We start from the raw sequence: 14441 nt of genomic DNA, 5'->3' as shown, positions 1-14441 counted from the left end.
CTTATTTTGTAGGTTTTTCTTGCTCATTTTACATTAATATAATTCTGCCATTCATATATACTTACCCTGAAGAATTCAATGCCTTTCAACAAACTTTCCTCTGGTCAGGTCAGGATGAAGGGCTTGTGATGAAGCCAGGAACTTTATTACTACATTTCCTCTCCTTCCTCTACACTGGCACAGCTTGAGTTTCTGAGTTCCAAGGGAAAACATACAGAGATGGAAAAACCCTGGGTTTCAGTCTTCATGTGCCATATTTCCTAATTTCACATGGAAGGAAATGGTGAATGAATGACAGAGCAAACACTCTTCATCAGACAAATGGAAAAAGTACAAAATGCTAACTCATATCAAGACTCTCCCTGAAATGTACTACTTGAATATGAGGTAACTCCAAGCAGGACATAGCTGATGGAGGACATGAGCAAAAGAGAAAATTACTTTTCTTTCTCCTGCCCTTTAGCAGTTCTGATCTGCTCAGCAGAGCTGAATGTAAACAGATATTTTGCTCTGCTTCTGGCCTCTAATTGCATCATTTTCCACAAATTCACATCTACAACAGCTGAAAATCATGAGTCACATGTATTCTTTTCCAGCATAAAGTATTATTTACTCCTTGCTCTTGGATGGTCCTCAAATGACATTTAATGTCATTTGTGAAGTTGGAAAAATGTCCCTTACCACAGTCTTAAGTGGGTTTTCTTTAAAACATCTTATTTATCTGAAATGAATGCCATCAGCTTCTTTGAAACATCTTTATTTTCTTAATTGGTCATACAACACTAAATTGCATCAATAGTGCAAAACTTTTCTTCCCCTGCTGAAATGACTGCCAAACAAAAAAAAAAAATCTGCTGCTATCTTGAAATAAAAGATGTTATAAATATAAGAATAATAAATAATTCAATAAAAGAATGGGAAGATACTATGGATGTTTAAATCTGACAAATCTGGATCCAGAGTTTTGACTTTGCCAAAAGACTATTTAGTTGAATGGAGTCTCTGATTAGCATTAAGCAGCTAGGGTATTCGTAATTATTTCTGTGTATAGTGCCACAAAGCTATATAACACTTCTTCTAATAAATAAAAAGGAATGAAACCAAGACTTCAGCTGAAGCTGATGGTGCTTTGCAAGGTTGCACATGAAGAGCTGGCCCTTGGCCTCTTCTACCCATGCCTTAGCTTAGGGAAACTCATTCACCTTAATATGGGAATCTTTGTCTGAAGGGATGGTTTGGGCAAAAGATGCAAAATTCTTCAGTGCAAGATGTCTCAGACATCTGTAAAATATACTACAAGATAGTTATGGCCAAAACATTCATTAAACAGTGATTGATATGCAAAAGAACTGTTTAAGAGGAAGAATGCAAAGGAAAAGGCAGCAGGCCCTTGCATAACAGGGCTGCAGGCTGATGTTTAGAGCAAGATCTTAGCTTGGACTGTGTGGTGGTCACAGAGTGTCCCTTGGCAACCCCCAGCCCTTCATCAGCCAGTGCTCACTGCAGGGGTTTTTATGTTCCTAATTCTCTCGCCCATGACTGCATCTGATTGTATAATTTATGGCACACAATACATATTTTTCTTTTGAGATTTATTCTATTCTTTATTCTAGCATTTATTCTCTCAGAAAATGGTGGCACAATGAGGGGTTATCTAGCATCAAAAAGTTGAAAAGAACTTGTCTTGTTGCCCTTTTTTTCTTGAATTATGACTGCTAATGACAAAATCCTTTTAGTTTCTCTTCTTTCACTTATCTGTAACTTTGGTTTTCTCTGGCTTCTTTGAAAGCTTGAGAGAGAAACGTCAGGTGGTGAAATACTTAAGAATTAAAGGACTGCATCAGGAAACGTTTTTAAAATTAGGTAACTTGGTATCTGAAACAAATGTACAATTGTTCTTCATGCTTGGATGGCTGGCAGCCAGGCAGCAGGGCCTCGGCTGTTTCTCAGGGCTTCATTCAGAGACTGTCATTATTGCCCCTATAACATTTTCCTCCGTCCAGGACTCTCTTGAATGCCACCACCAAAGAGAAGAATGCCACGCATGGCTTCCCCTGAGGAGGATTAGTAATCCTACACCTTGCACTGGCTGGCAGAGGTGTTTTAAGAACAACCAGAATTCTTTCCCCAAAAGCCAAATATTTTATTTCTGTATGGATCTGATCCTGCCATGCAAACCCTAATGCCTATTCATGTTTCTGGGCAATTCAGTGAAGGCTTCTTTGGCTCAACCACTTCCTTTCTTGCATTTTATTTCTTATATTTTATATGTTCAAAGGAGTTCAAAAGTGAAATTTATCTGAATTTCTGGATGCACTTGCTATGAACCTGCAAAAAAAACTACTTTGAAAAAACACATTTAACACAATTTTGCTTTGATCACATTGTGGGCCTTGGGTGATTGCACAGACCAGAACGAAAAAAAAGTTTCTTCCAAGGCGAATTCTGCTCCAAAGTAAATAAAAAGTTTAATTCAAAACTATAGTTACCCACAAAAATAAAACCTACAGCCCATGCTGGAAATCAGCATATAGTAATGTTGAAAACTGTAGGAAAGGATTATTTCCTATTGCTTTTTACTCCAGCCAGCCAAGTTTAGATTAGCTGATGATTTAACTGTTTCCTTCCATCCCCAGGTTGTGTCTTGGGATCTTGAACTGGGAAGGCAGAAATAAGCTGAGGCAGCAAAAGCAGTGGAGGGATGAAGGTCTCAATGTAGGTGGTCTTGGGCTCTGTAAGATACCAAAGGAATCTGCAAGTGTAGTGGACTGAAATTCCTGCCTAGCCCTTGTAGGTCATTCTGCAATCCACTCTCCTGTTCCTCCACCCACTCAAGGAAAGCTCATGGAAATTCAATGAGTTTGAACCACTGGAGCTGGTAGTGTCCCCTGCAGAAATAACCCACAGCATACCAATGAAATACTATCTTCTTACTTCCCCTACCTCTTTTGGCCTAATTAATATTGTATTTGGTAGAAGATACAGGGGATGGAAAAGCAAAACTTGAAGTTAAATTAGTTGAGGTGGCAAATGGTCTTATGTGATGACAGGAGTTAAGATTACAGGTAAACTCTCTGCAGCTATTTCCTATGACTAATAGCACAAATTAGTTTTTCCAATAAATCACTCACTAAAAGCAAGCATAACATATGAAACCACTAAAAGAAATACAGTATTTTTTCCAGCTATCTCTCAGAAGCTATTTGCTATCCTTCATTTTCTGTATCTAGGAAAATTTCCATTAATATAACTGCAAATGTGGGAAGTGCCATAAATGAGATTGTGTATTCCCTTCTAACATTAATATATTGAACCAACATGGTGCTTTGTCTTACCCACACGTTTTTATGTGTGCTTTGTTATTTACGTGGCTGACAGTAAATTCTTCTGGCACACATCAATTCCCATGAGATGCCCTCAGTTGTGCTGGATCCCAGAAACAGTGAAACAGTGGCATGGGAAGGTGGGAAATTAGGAATATCAGTTCTGGCAAAGCACAAGTTTAAACTAACATACTACTGACCAGAGAATGTAAAGTATAGTGCAGAGATCCATCCCTCTCATCATAGGCACTGGGGGTATCTGTTTGAGGAAGAGACAGACTTCTTTCTCACAGTGTATCCTGATGTATCCTTTGGACATATATCCTGTTTTGTACTTCTGGGTTTTACGCATTCCTGTGAATTGCTACAGTCCAATTAAAATGCTCATTCTAAAAAGTGAAAAGAATGAGTACTGTAGTACCACTTTATTAAAAAATGGCAATTTTTGTGTACACTTTAAATTATCAACTTGCTATGCTGTTATTTACATGTAATTTAAAAGAAATATATCTACATTATAGCTTACTCTAGGCTCATTTTTCTCTCATATAATTCAAAAGGTGTAGATTTATGTAACTGTGGCTTTGTATAACCGAGATACTAAATTTAAACAAAATATTATTTAAATATATGCATAAAATAGATCACTGGAATATACACTGTTGCAGTAACATCTTCATAGCATAGAAATTAAAACCAAACCAGTGATCTCAGCCATGTGCAGAAGGGTGTCAGTGTGGTGCAAGCCACAGAAAAGCATCACATTTTCATACTTGCTGAAAGCATTTCCTAATACCTATATTTTGGGGGCTCCCTGAGGTTTCAGTGGGTGCAGGAAAGGTCCTTCTGCTGGGAGGGAATTCCCCTTGGGAAGAGACACAGACCTGTAGAGATGATCCTCCTGTGCCCTGAATGGTGAACTGGTGAACTTGTGCCAAAGCTATTGTACCTGAAACCAGAGATGTCCCTCTCACAGGAGGCAGGATTCATGCCCCTGGGCACACAGATCTCAAAGAGGCTTTCAGCCTCTGTTGAGGGCTGAAGCCACCAAAAATAGGGTTGCAGAACTGAGTTAGATTTGAAAACTTCTACGGAGTAATTTTGAAGGGTGGATGGATCATTTTGTGTGATGCCATCCATTACTGCGCCTCTTCACATCAATCTCGCAGATTATTAATATCTCAGAAATGCTGTTCCCATCTGCAGATTGCAATGGAATATGGAACAGGAGTTGCATTCCTGTGTATCTGTAATATATTTTGCTTCTCATGAGCTTCAAATCACAGTGTCACAGCTGCGGATATAGTAAGTCTGCACTTGGCCATTATATACAGTGACATGCATTGAACTTAACGTGTTAAGGAACCTTGCAAAAATAAGAGTGTTTGTACTGCAAGCACTGTGCTTGAAAGAATTTCATAACAAACCATACAAATAGTATCTTCAGTGTTTACAGGCAGGGTATTCTCAGTAGACTCATATTGCAGTTAGTGCAATAACTGGTAGTTATTCTGGTTTGATTCTCTCACAGACTTCCCAGCATGACTTTGGCTGTGTCATGTTTTTCTTCCTATTTTCCAAATAAGTAATATAAAGCCAATATTTAGTTCAAAAAGGTGGTGCAAGTCTGAAGGCATCAGTGTTTGCTGAGCAGCCTCCAGTCTTTGAATAGGAAGAGTCATAGATGTGGAAAGCCTTATTCTTTTAATCTTCAAAGTCTTCTCTTTGTATGTATAAATTAACCAATCTGCAAAACAATATATTTTTCCTGGGCAGTATGATTAAAACTATTCGTATTAATTATAGGGTAACTTCCATAATTCAAATATTTGTAATTCAAAACAACATGATACATGCAGACAGACTGAGACATATTTTCATTTGGATTGTTAAACCTGCATACCTTTGATGGTTTCATCCCACATTTGTTATATTGTATTTTTAATGTGCTCAGACTGCGCTGGTATAATGGTGATCCTCCTCTTATACCACATCTTTCCCACATGCATGAAGTCTGCTTTGTAGTGACATTCATGAAGCTCCCTGCTGTGGCTGAAACACTGGAGTCCTGCTATATAGAATGAATGATTATTCCAGTGGTTGAAGTGTTTTCACAAAGGAGACTGGGCAGCAAGGCACTTCTTCCTTTCCTACACCACACTAGGAGAGGAAATCCTTATTTGAGCCTATGATGGGATCCTGACAGTCAATACCTGACGATAGTCTTAGCAATGAGAAAAAGACACTTCTGAAGAATGGAGACAATTTATTCACTGCCTGAAATTCTCTTAAAAAACGCAAACATTCCTGTTGCTTTCTGAATAGAAAGGGCAAAGAAATAAATTGACAAAAAAATCGGTAAAAATCAGGATTTGATCATATTTTAGGAAGCTAAATCCTAAACTTAACCCCAGAGCCTCTCTCTGCTAAGTGATGATGTCATCCTGCTAGTGCCTGAACCAGGCATTGGCTCTTCCTTCCCCAGGGCTCCTGCTGTGTGCAGCTTGCTCCTGCTGCTCCTGCTGCTGTTGCTGCTGCTGGGCATTGTGCTGCTCAGCTCTGGCCCCCAGCTTCTGTCAAAGCACTGTGTCCTCCAACACTGAGGCAGGGCACTGTGCCTGTGCTAGGATGCCAGTTTTCAGACCATCTAATTCACAGTGCTGGTGATGAACAGCTGGAAAAGATGCCCATTTCTTCTGTTTTGAATGAGATGATTCAAGGAGAAGCCCGTGCGTGGTACCTTGTGTTTTGGATTGCAGTCTGGGGCCAGGCACCTAGTGTTGCAATGCTTCAGCCTTTTAATGGATGAAATTTCTGACTCAGAGAGGGAAAGCAAAACTTGAACAAACACACAATTTAAAAGCTTCCAGGCTCAAGCAGAGACCGACTGCTGCATTAAGTAAGACTGTGAATGGTGAAATGGACTCTTACAATGTTAAATGGAAACACAGTGAGCTACAGAAATGAACTCAGCTCCCTTTAATCACGCTGCAGTTAATGTGACCTATCAAATGATTGCTAAAGAGCTTGAGGGGATCTTCAAAAGTTAGTCATGGTAAAATAGATGCTATAATTATATCCACTGATAAATTTTAGCAAAACCAGCACATTTTCTGATGGTGCTAGATGCTTTGACTGATGAAGATTTCTCTAGTTACAATGTATGCTTAGTGTGAGCAGCATCCAGCCAAGCTTCCCTGATCTGTTCAGCAGACAGACATTGCACTGACCTGAAAGAAGAACCCCCCAGTCTCTGTGGTGAACTGAGCCTTCACCTCCTGTAAACTCTGCAGAGAAGGGCTCACTGCACCTGATGCCATCAGCAGCTCTGCACAGCGGGCTCTGCCACTGACAGCCAAATCCCAGCATCCTTCCCTTACCAAGTGCCATCACCTCACCCCCCCCACAAGCCCGCTGGAAGCAGTGGCATTTCAGCACAGAGCCAGGGGGCACCCATGAAGGGCAGGCTGTCTAAGCTACCACCACATGGTGAAAGCAGCCTGACTCTGTTTTCAGGGATACTTGAAACATAAAAATTATCAGGAGCTGAACACTGATAAACCTAGTAAACCCCTCCCAACTCAGAATATTCTGTGATTCTGTGATATTTGACTACAGCCTGTTAGCAGGGAGTGAAAGCAAGTCTTCTTTGTCCTAACATTGGAGTATATTAACTAGTGAAAATTCAGCTAGGGATGGGTGAAAGCTCCTTTGTTCTCACTTAGCTAATAGTAATTCACATTGCACTACTCAAGACAAGCAAAACTTAAATAATTAGCTATAAAATACAGCTTTCAAAAATGTAACATTGCACAGTTTCTGACTCTGCCAGCAGCCAGTGTGCACAAACGAACAGCAACAAATCCTCTCCAGATATACCAGCCCCACTGTACTGCTCAGGATGCTACATTCCCACCTATATGGTTTTACACTTACCAAAGAAGTAGCTTTGAACTGTACAAATGATGAAGGCTACAGTATACTGAAAAATGGACAATTAAAAGTGTTTTTTTGTTGTTTTACCATACCAGTAGAATTCTCAGAGACACATTAGTGCATCCTTCTAATCCATTGTCCCATTGTTCCCACAGCCAGACAGAATTTCTTTTTCATTTTGTGCCTTGTGGTGCAGTTTAGTATAATGAGATTGTAACAGGTCTCAAAATCATTAAATTGTGAAAGTGTTTCCCTTTTCTAACCCTTGCCCTTAGAGTATAATGGCATCATAACAGCATCTGGAGACTGGAGCTGAGACCATTTTCTGTCACATCTCTGAGCTGATTTGCAGCACTCTGAGCTGAAAGGCTTCACAGACACCTTCTGCACTAATTTCAGTGGATAATCTATTGCAAGGTTTTACATGCTGTATCTCTCTTGAAGAATGGATTAGATTTGAGTTTCTAAGTGACATTTAATTTCTACTCCCTCAAATGGAGCTGCATTGCCTCTTTCTGGCCTTTCTCCTACTTTGGCAAATCTGATAAAAGTTACTGAGCATTTATTTCCCTAATCTTTGTAGAACTCTCACTGACAACACAGTTTTTACTACAAACAGAATACTTTTAGGTAGCATAGATTTCATGTATTTATTTTCCAAATCTTGCACATCTAAAGGAGGTATAGGTTAAAGTAACATCAACATCTTATGGCGAGCACACTTCTTGAGATGGTGGAAAATGAGCATATAAAACACTTCTCAACCTCACAAAAGATAACCTAATGATGGCAATAATGTTTTCAAATGAAGGAAATTCTTAGTTAAAATTTTTACTGAAAATTAGCTTCATTTTTTTATTGTTGCAACTTCTCTGCCAAAAATCCCATATATATCTTTCTGTGTGTACAGTGTTTTAGAATAATGTAGCATCTTCGAAATGTTTCATGAGAAAACCTAAGGGCTCTGTGTTAATTTTAAAGATGAGAAAGAATCATGACTCATTTAAAACACTAAGAAAATATATTTGCTTTTGTATTTTAAAGTAATTTTCCATTCTTTTTTGATCTTTGGGTTTTGGGGTTTTTCATATATAATTAAACTACCACAATTTTCTGTTATTTATAGCCCACAGCTATAAAATGCAGTTGTTTTTGTCCGATACAAGTAAAGCACATCAGGCTGGGTAAGTACTTGTGCTGGAGATGACTTCAACTCTACTGGTATTGGCACTGGCAATTCAGGAGGGAGCACTTTTCACTCCACTTTAACATGGAACTGATATCTCTGCCTAATTTTATAGCATACTTTTGTGTTAGCACTGCCATGGTTTAGTGGTTGGTGAAAAGACTCACATATACCAAACCCACGCCTGTAAATGGATCCACATGATGGAACTGCCCTGCAAAAAGCTCCTGAAAGGACTGAGGCCTGAAGACATGATGTGCTAAGTGCTTCGGCATTTTTCAAGATGAAAGGTGCTATAGATATGCAATGTGCTCTTTCCCTTGTTTGCCTTGAGGAGCTTGAAATAAAAATGTCTTTCAGTCACTGGACACTTCAGCATCCCTTAGCACAGAAATTGAAGCCCAAAATGTATCAAATATTTTTACAATATTATTAGACACCAGTTTTGGACCACCACCTTCATCTCATCATGAATGGACATTATGAACATACCTAGATAAAAATATATTAAACAGTTAAAGCTATTTTAGTGTCCTGTATTGGGAAAGTGAACCACTTTTCCAACTACATACTTTAAACTGTATGAAATGGCATAAGGAATTACAGGGTGTATACTTTTTTGTTGTTATTTTGTAAGAGAGTATCAATAACAATGTTATCGTGACAGCTCCATCCTGTAGCCAGGAGAATCGCCACTGCAATCACTGGAGGGCATAAGGTGCAATTACAGGCAGGCTGTTGCTTCAGTGGAAGAAACGAGAGGAGCCCCGGATAAGGCAGCCGAGTGCCGCTGCAGCAGGGAGGGATGCTGAGGCTGTGAACGCTGAGCTCCCCGGCAGCCACCGCGAACCCCTGCCGGCAATCAGGGCGCTCCGGCCCCAACAGTGTCCGTGGCCGTACTTCGGGTTACCCGGGCTACCAGCGGGCACCTCCCGCCGCCGGGCCGGGCGCTGTCTGTGCTCCACCTCGGCCCGATCGGACACCCGGTCCCGCCGGGCCCCGGGGTCAGGAGGCGGCAGAGCTCCGGGCGCGGCAGGGGAACCGCGGCTCGCCTTTCCCTCAGATGCGGCCCGGAGCCGGCGGCCCGCCGAGGAGAGATGGCCAAAAGCCGCGGCTCCTCGCTCGCCCTCCCGGCCCGGGGTCCCCCCCGCCTCCCGGGCCGCGCTGTGACGGCGGCCGCCCCGCCCCGGCCCGCCCCGGCCCGCCCCGCGGGTCTCCCCCCGCGCCTCGGCGGCGGAGCGGAGCGGAGCGGCCGCCGCCCCAGCCGCGGCGGAGTGAATGGGTTGCCATGGCAACTGAGTGAGGCAGGCAGCGAGGCCGTCGCGGCCCCAGCCGCCTCCGCTCCGCAGCGTGTGGGCGAGCAGGCAGCGGGCGGCCGCCGGGACAGCCGAGGGGACGCCGGGAGCGCAGCGGCAGGATGGAGGACGGCTTCTCCAGCTACAGCAGCCTCTACGATACCTCCTCGCTGCTCCAGTTCTGCAACGGTAAGGGCGGGGGCCGCCCCCGGCGAGCAGCGGGGTCCCGGCGCTCCGGCGGGGCGGAGGCGGAGGCCGGCGCGGGGAAGGCAGCGCCGGGAGCGGGCCTGGTCCAGCCTGCCGGCGGCGTCTCCGCCGCCCAGGGCCGCCCGGCTCCGCGGCGCAACTCGGGGAGAGGAGGAGGAGGAGGGAGGAAACTTCACCCCTTCAGCCTCCCCCGTTATACGGCGGAAAACCTGCCAGCCCTCGGGGCGCCTCTGCGAGCAACTTCTGCACCTCCTTCATGGGAATATGCGGAGATACGTGTGCGTATGTGGATGGTATAGATGTCTGTGTGCATCTTTCCCAGAGGCAGATCTGGTAGCTCAAGCGATCACCCACCGCTGCGTGTCTCCGTTGCGCGTATGCCAATGTGCACACACACATATATATATACATATACATTTAAATTCATATTTATTAATAAATACACATACATATCTGTATAAGACATGTATTTCTATACATGTGCAGGGCCGAGCTGTCGGTGACCCCGGGGGCGCAGTGGGACGCCGCAGAGGGTGCAGGTGTCCTTCAGCCCCCTGCCCGCTCCCGGAGCCCACCGCCGCTCTCTGCGCAGCCAAGGGCGGTGGGGAGGTGTGGGATGCCCGTGAGGAGTTACGGGAGTTGGCCTGCAGTTAGTGATTTTTCCTTCTGCTGTTTTTTAAGGTGCGGGTTATTGGGGTGGTGGCGTCACCTGGGTGGCAGCGCGGCAGGGGAGCTGCCAGGCTGCAGTGACGGGTCGTAAAAAAGGAAGGAGGTGAGGAACTGCAAGTATCCTCACTGGCAGTATTGGAGATTGGTCTGCATAGTTCTTGGGATTATTCAACTAGCTGATGTTTTCCTTGGGGGGAAATAAATCAGCTATTCTAAATGTTACAGAGAGTTCTTAATGGTAACCTATAATCTCAAAATACCTTTTTTGATTCGAGTTATTGCTTTCTAGAAGTAAAATATTGAGCATTCATATTATCGTATTTCATATTTGTGGATCTCTTATTCCTCCACATTTTAGCAGTGGTCTTGCTTTCTACTGCTGTCTGAACAGCTGGATTCAAGTTCATATGAAATTGCATCATGACAGCAACTGCATCAGACATAGCTGCCTCTTCCCTTGGTAGATATGAAGATGATAAATTTCACATTATTTTCTTTGTGGTGTGGTGCAAGAAAGGGACAAGTTTGCAGAAAACTTTAGTATGTGTAGATCTGGAGATTGTGGGAGCAGCTTTTTCAGGACATCAGGAGTTGTGTGTGGGCTGTGCATTGTGCAGTGACGCTGTATTTTTGGAGCTCTTCAGGAGAGAAAACTTTGACTGTGTATGGGGGTTGTACGCTAATAGCAGATGCCTGTTTTGCCTAAACTTAATAAATATTTCATTGTAAGTGTCTTTAATAAGGAAACATACAGCAATGTATTTAAAGTTTATACTCTAATCCATTTATAAGCAAGCTGTCTTCCTACCAAAATCCCTGGGCTTTGCTTTTACAGTGATCATGATAGTAGCCTGCATGTGGGAGCAGAAGGAGTAGCATCACTTTCTGAATAGTTTGAAAAAGTAGAATAGCTTATTCCTGAGCACTGTCCCTCATGTTGATTTGGTAACTCTGAGCACCTAATTTATTCGATGGAAATAAGCCATGTGTATTTTTTACTGTACATAGGTTTTAAAATCTTGGTTAATCCTTAAGTATTGTGTTCTAAAATGTGTTTCTGATGAAATCACTTGCTTAACTGTTGTCTCATTGTAGATAGTGAGCTCAAGGGTTGTTGTAAGTTTGTATTGTTCTGTGCTTACAAAAGAAAGTGGTTGAATTCAGAAGCCCTTCATTTTATAAGCTAGCCTTTAGTGAGACTATTAAATGAGATGAGGAATTAAAGATAATCAGGCCTTTGAGTACAGCCTTGAGGTGACCAGATATTTCACACATGACCCATGAGGAAGAAAATACAAATAGAGGATGCCACTAAGGGTTTTAAGGTTGAAAAGTGGCAAAGAAAATTGCTTTACAGGAAAGTGGAAAGCTCTTGAAAGTATAATGGGCAGTATGAAAAATTATGTGAAGTTGGAGTGGGGCAGACATATAGAAGAAACCAAACGAAGCTAGCAAGTGTAGAGATTTGAAAGACAATATGATTTTAGTATATGGTAAAGTGAAATACAGAAATGGCTGGTAAGCACTCAAAGTGATCATTGTTGTTTGCTGTAAGTGTTTCTGTTCTGAACAGGATTAATTTTAGTTGTACAAGAAAAGACATGATTGAAATTTCCAGTGCTCTCAAACAGAAGAAATGATAAAGAGACTGCATGCATGTATTGTTTCAAAAGATCAGGATACAAAGGCTGTGCTCCTGTAAAGATATCTGTGGATCACCTGTGGGGTAGCAATTAAAGTCTAGCCTGGGCCAAGGATGGCTGCAGCTTCTCCCACTTCTCAATACATTCTCCTGGATTGGAGTGGGTGGGAGCCCAAGAGGGGATTGGGGGCAGGGAGGGAGGAGTAGTGGGCAGGAGGCTGTGATGGGAATGAGGGAGCAAGATACCAGTTGGTGGAGGACCTGGTCAGGCAGAAAAAAAGTTAATATGAGAGCAAACTTGCCCCAAACTTGCCCCTTTCTTTCTAGAAAGGGCTCTGGGTTCAGGAGAATGTGGGTCTTCACTCAGGCAGATTTAGGTTGCATGATTATTTAGTAATGTGTTTTTACGGCTTGCAGTGTGTAAAAAATAAGGTAAATGGAGAAGGAAGGGAGAGAAGAAAGAGGTGAGGAAGATATGTTAGTTTTGAGCTGCTTGTCTAAAATCTAGGGCAGATATTTAGCACAGCTAGTTCAAAGACACCTACTTTCTTCAAACTCGTTCTACAGAACAGTAAAGGTACAGCTAGCATTTGAGAAACATTGTGTTAATGAACACAAGTGTCAGTCTGAGACAACATCAAAGCAAGAAATACAAACTTCCGATGTGATTTTAGGCAAGTTTTCATTCTTGATGCCTTAGTTTCCTTAGTTGTAAACTCAGCAGAAAGTACGTGCCTGGTTTGGAGGAGTTTATCGTATTTATTGATTTGTTTGGTGTCTCCCTATGCAGTTTCAGAGGACAGTTTTCAGATACACAAACTGTTTTGCTAGTTGCTCTGCCTGTTCTGTTTGTTTGTTTGTTGTTAAGAAAGACACTAAAATAACTCCTCTTAATGCCCAAGAACAATTCTCGACTTACATCTCACTTTCTAGGTAATGAAAAACTCTATTGGTTTATTTTGCACGTTGTAAAGTAAAGCTTAGATAACTGTGCCTGGTTATAGATACCTTCCTTGGTATTGAAGTTACTTTTAGATAGAAAGGCAGCATGTTTATCTGCAGTTAATCAGGTTGTTAGTCATGTGTTATTTAAGCTGAAGGTAAAAGTGGAAGGATACTGATAAGGCAAGATAGTGTTGAGGTTTTTAGCATCTGCTTAAAAACTCTTGGAGAGAACCATGCTGGACATGAAGCACTACCAAACAAGACACATACTGGAATCAGAGACAGTGCTCATCTCATCTCCAGCTGATTTACTAAGCTGCAGGTGTGATCAGTAGTGATTATAGACAGGTTGGGAAGACATGTAGGGTATGGGCAGAGTTTTGTGGATCTTCTGACCACAAATCCCTATCTATCTGTTCTCTATTTACTCAGTCTTTGCCACAGTAATTGCTGTGGGCAGGATTATTTCATATGTGAAATGTAAAGGGTGAAATCTGGGATTCCTGCAAAATGCCTCTGTAGACCTAAAGATGGAAGTGAAAATTTATCTATGATTTCTTTGGAGCTTTTAACATGTTCTAAATGTCCTTCATGTGGCTGGTGGGAAAATCATAGCTGTCAAATGGCCATTCCTGCAACCACAGATGCCTTGTTTGACAGAAACTTCAACTTTAGAGTATCTGGGTAAAGCAGTAAAAAAAAGTGTGAAACATTACTTCTTAATGAAATTGATATATTTGGCAAGGGATTCAATAATATTAATTACAGTTCTTTTTAACAGATTACCTGAAGTGTAACTGTTAGTAAAAAAATTTAGAGTTTGAGAAAAATTGAAATTGGTATAAACTATGTTATAATTTATTTTAAAAAAATTAAATCAGAATCACAGAATGTGCAGATCATCCAACTCTTAGCCCTGCACAGGACCATCCCCAAGAGTCACACCATGTGCCAAGAGCATTGTCCAGATGCTTCTTAAACTCTGTCAAGCTTGGGGCTGTGATCACTTCCTGGGGAGCCTGTTCCAGTGCCCAATTCCCCTCTGGGTGAAGAACCTTTTTTCTAATATCCAACCTAAACTTCCCTAGATACAAATTCTGGCTATGCCCTCTGGTCACTGCAGTGGCTGCCCCTCGTCTTCCCCTCACAAGGAAGGTGTAGACTGTGATGAGGTCTCCTCCATTCTCAGCCTGTTCTTCAGGCTGAACAGACTAATAATAATAATAATAATAATAATA

At 42.1% G+C, this 14441-nt stretch overlaps 1 protein-coding gene across 10 annotated transcripts in view; it reads left to right on the top strand.

The window, feature by feature from the left end:
• EML1 (EMAP like 1) overlaps positions 1–14441 on the top strand; it is a 121215-nt gene that overhangs the window by 31788 nt on the left and 74986 nt on the right. For 6 of the 10 annotated variants that reach the window (XM_085061397.1, XM_085061401.1, XM_085061400.1 and 3 more), the window contains exon 1: positions 9655–9929. The exons of 1 other annotated variant lie outside the window; for it this stretch is intronic. In XM_085061397.1, coding sequence (XP_084917523.1) covers positions 9863–9929 — 67 coding nt within the window. In that variant the 5' untranslated portion in view covers positions 9655–9862. Of the gene's footprint in view, positions 1–9644; positions 9930–14441 lie in introns of those variants that run through there. 3 more of the 10 variants (XM_085061399.1, XM_085061398.1, XM_085061402.1) reach the window with 2 other exon arrangements.

This window comes from Lichenostomus cassidix, chromosome 5 (assembly GCF_008360975.1).
Source record: "Lichenostomus cassidix isolate B80296 chromosome 5, HeHo_3.0, whole genome shotgun sequence".
NCBI classification, from domain to species: Eukaryota; Metazoa; Chordata; class Aves; order Passeriformes; family Meliphagidae; genus Lichenostomus; species Lichenostomus cassidix.
Note: the sequence above shows the minus strand (reverse complement) of the source record. Positions and strands in the feature narration are given on the sequence as shown.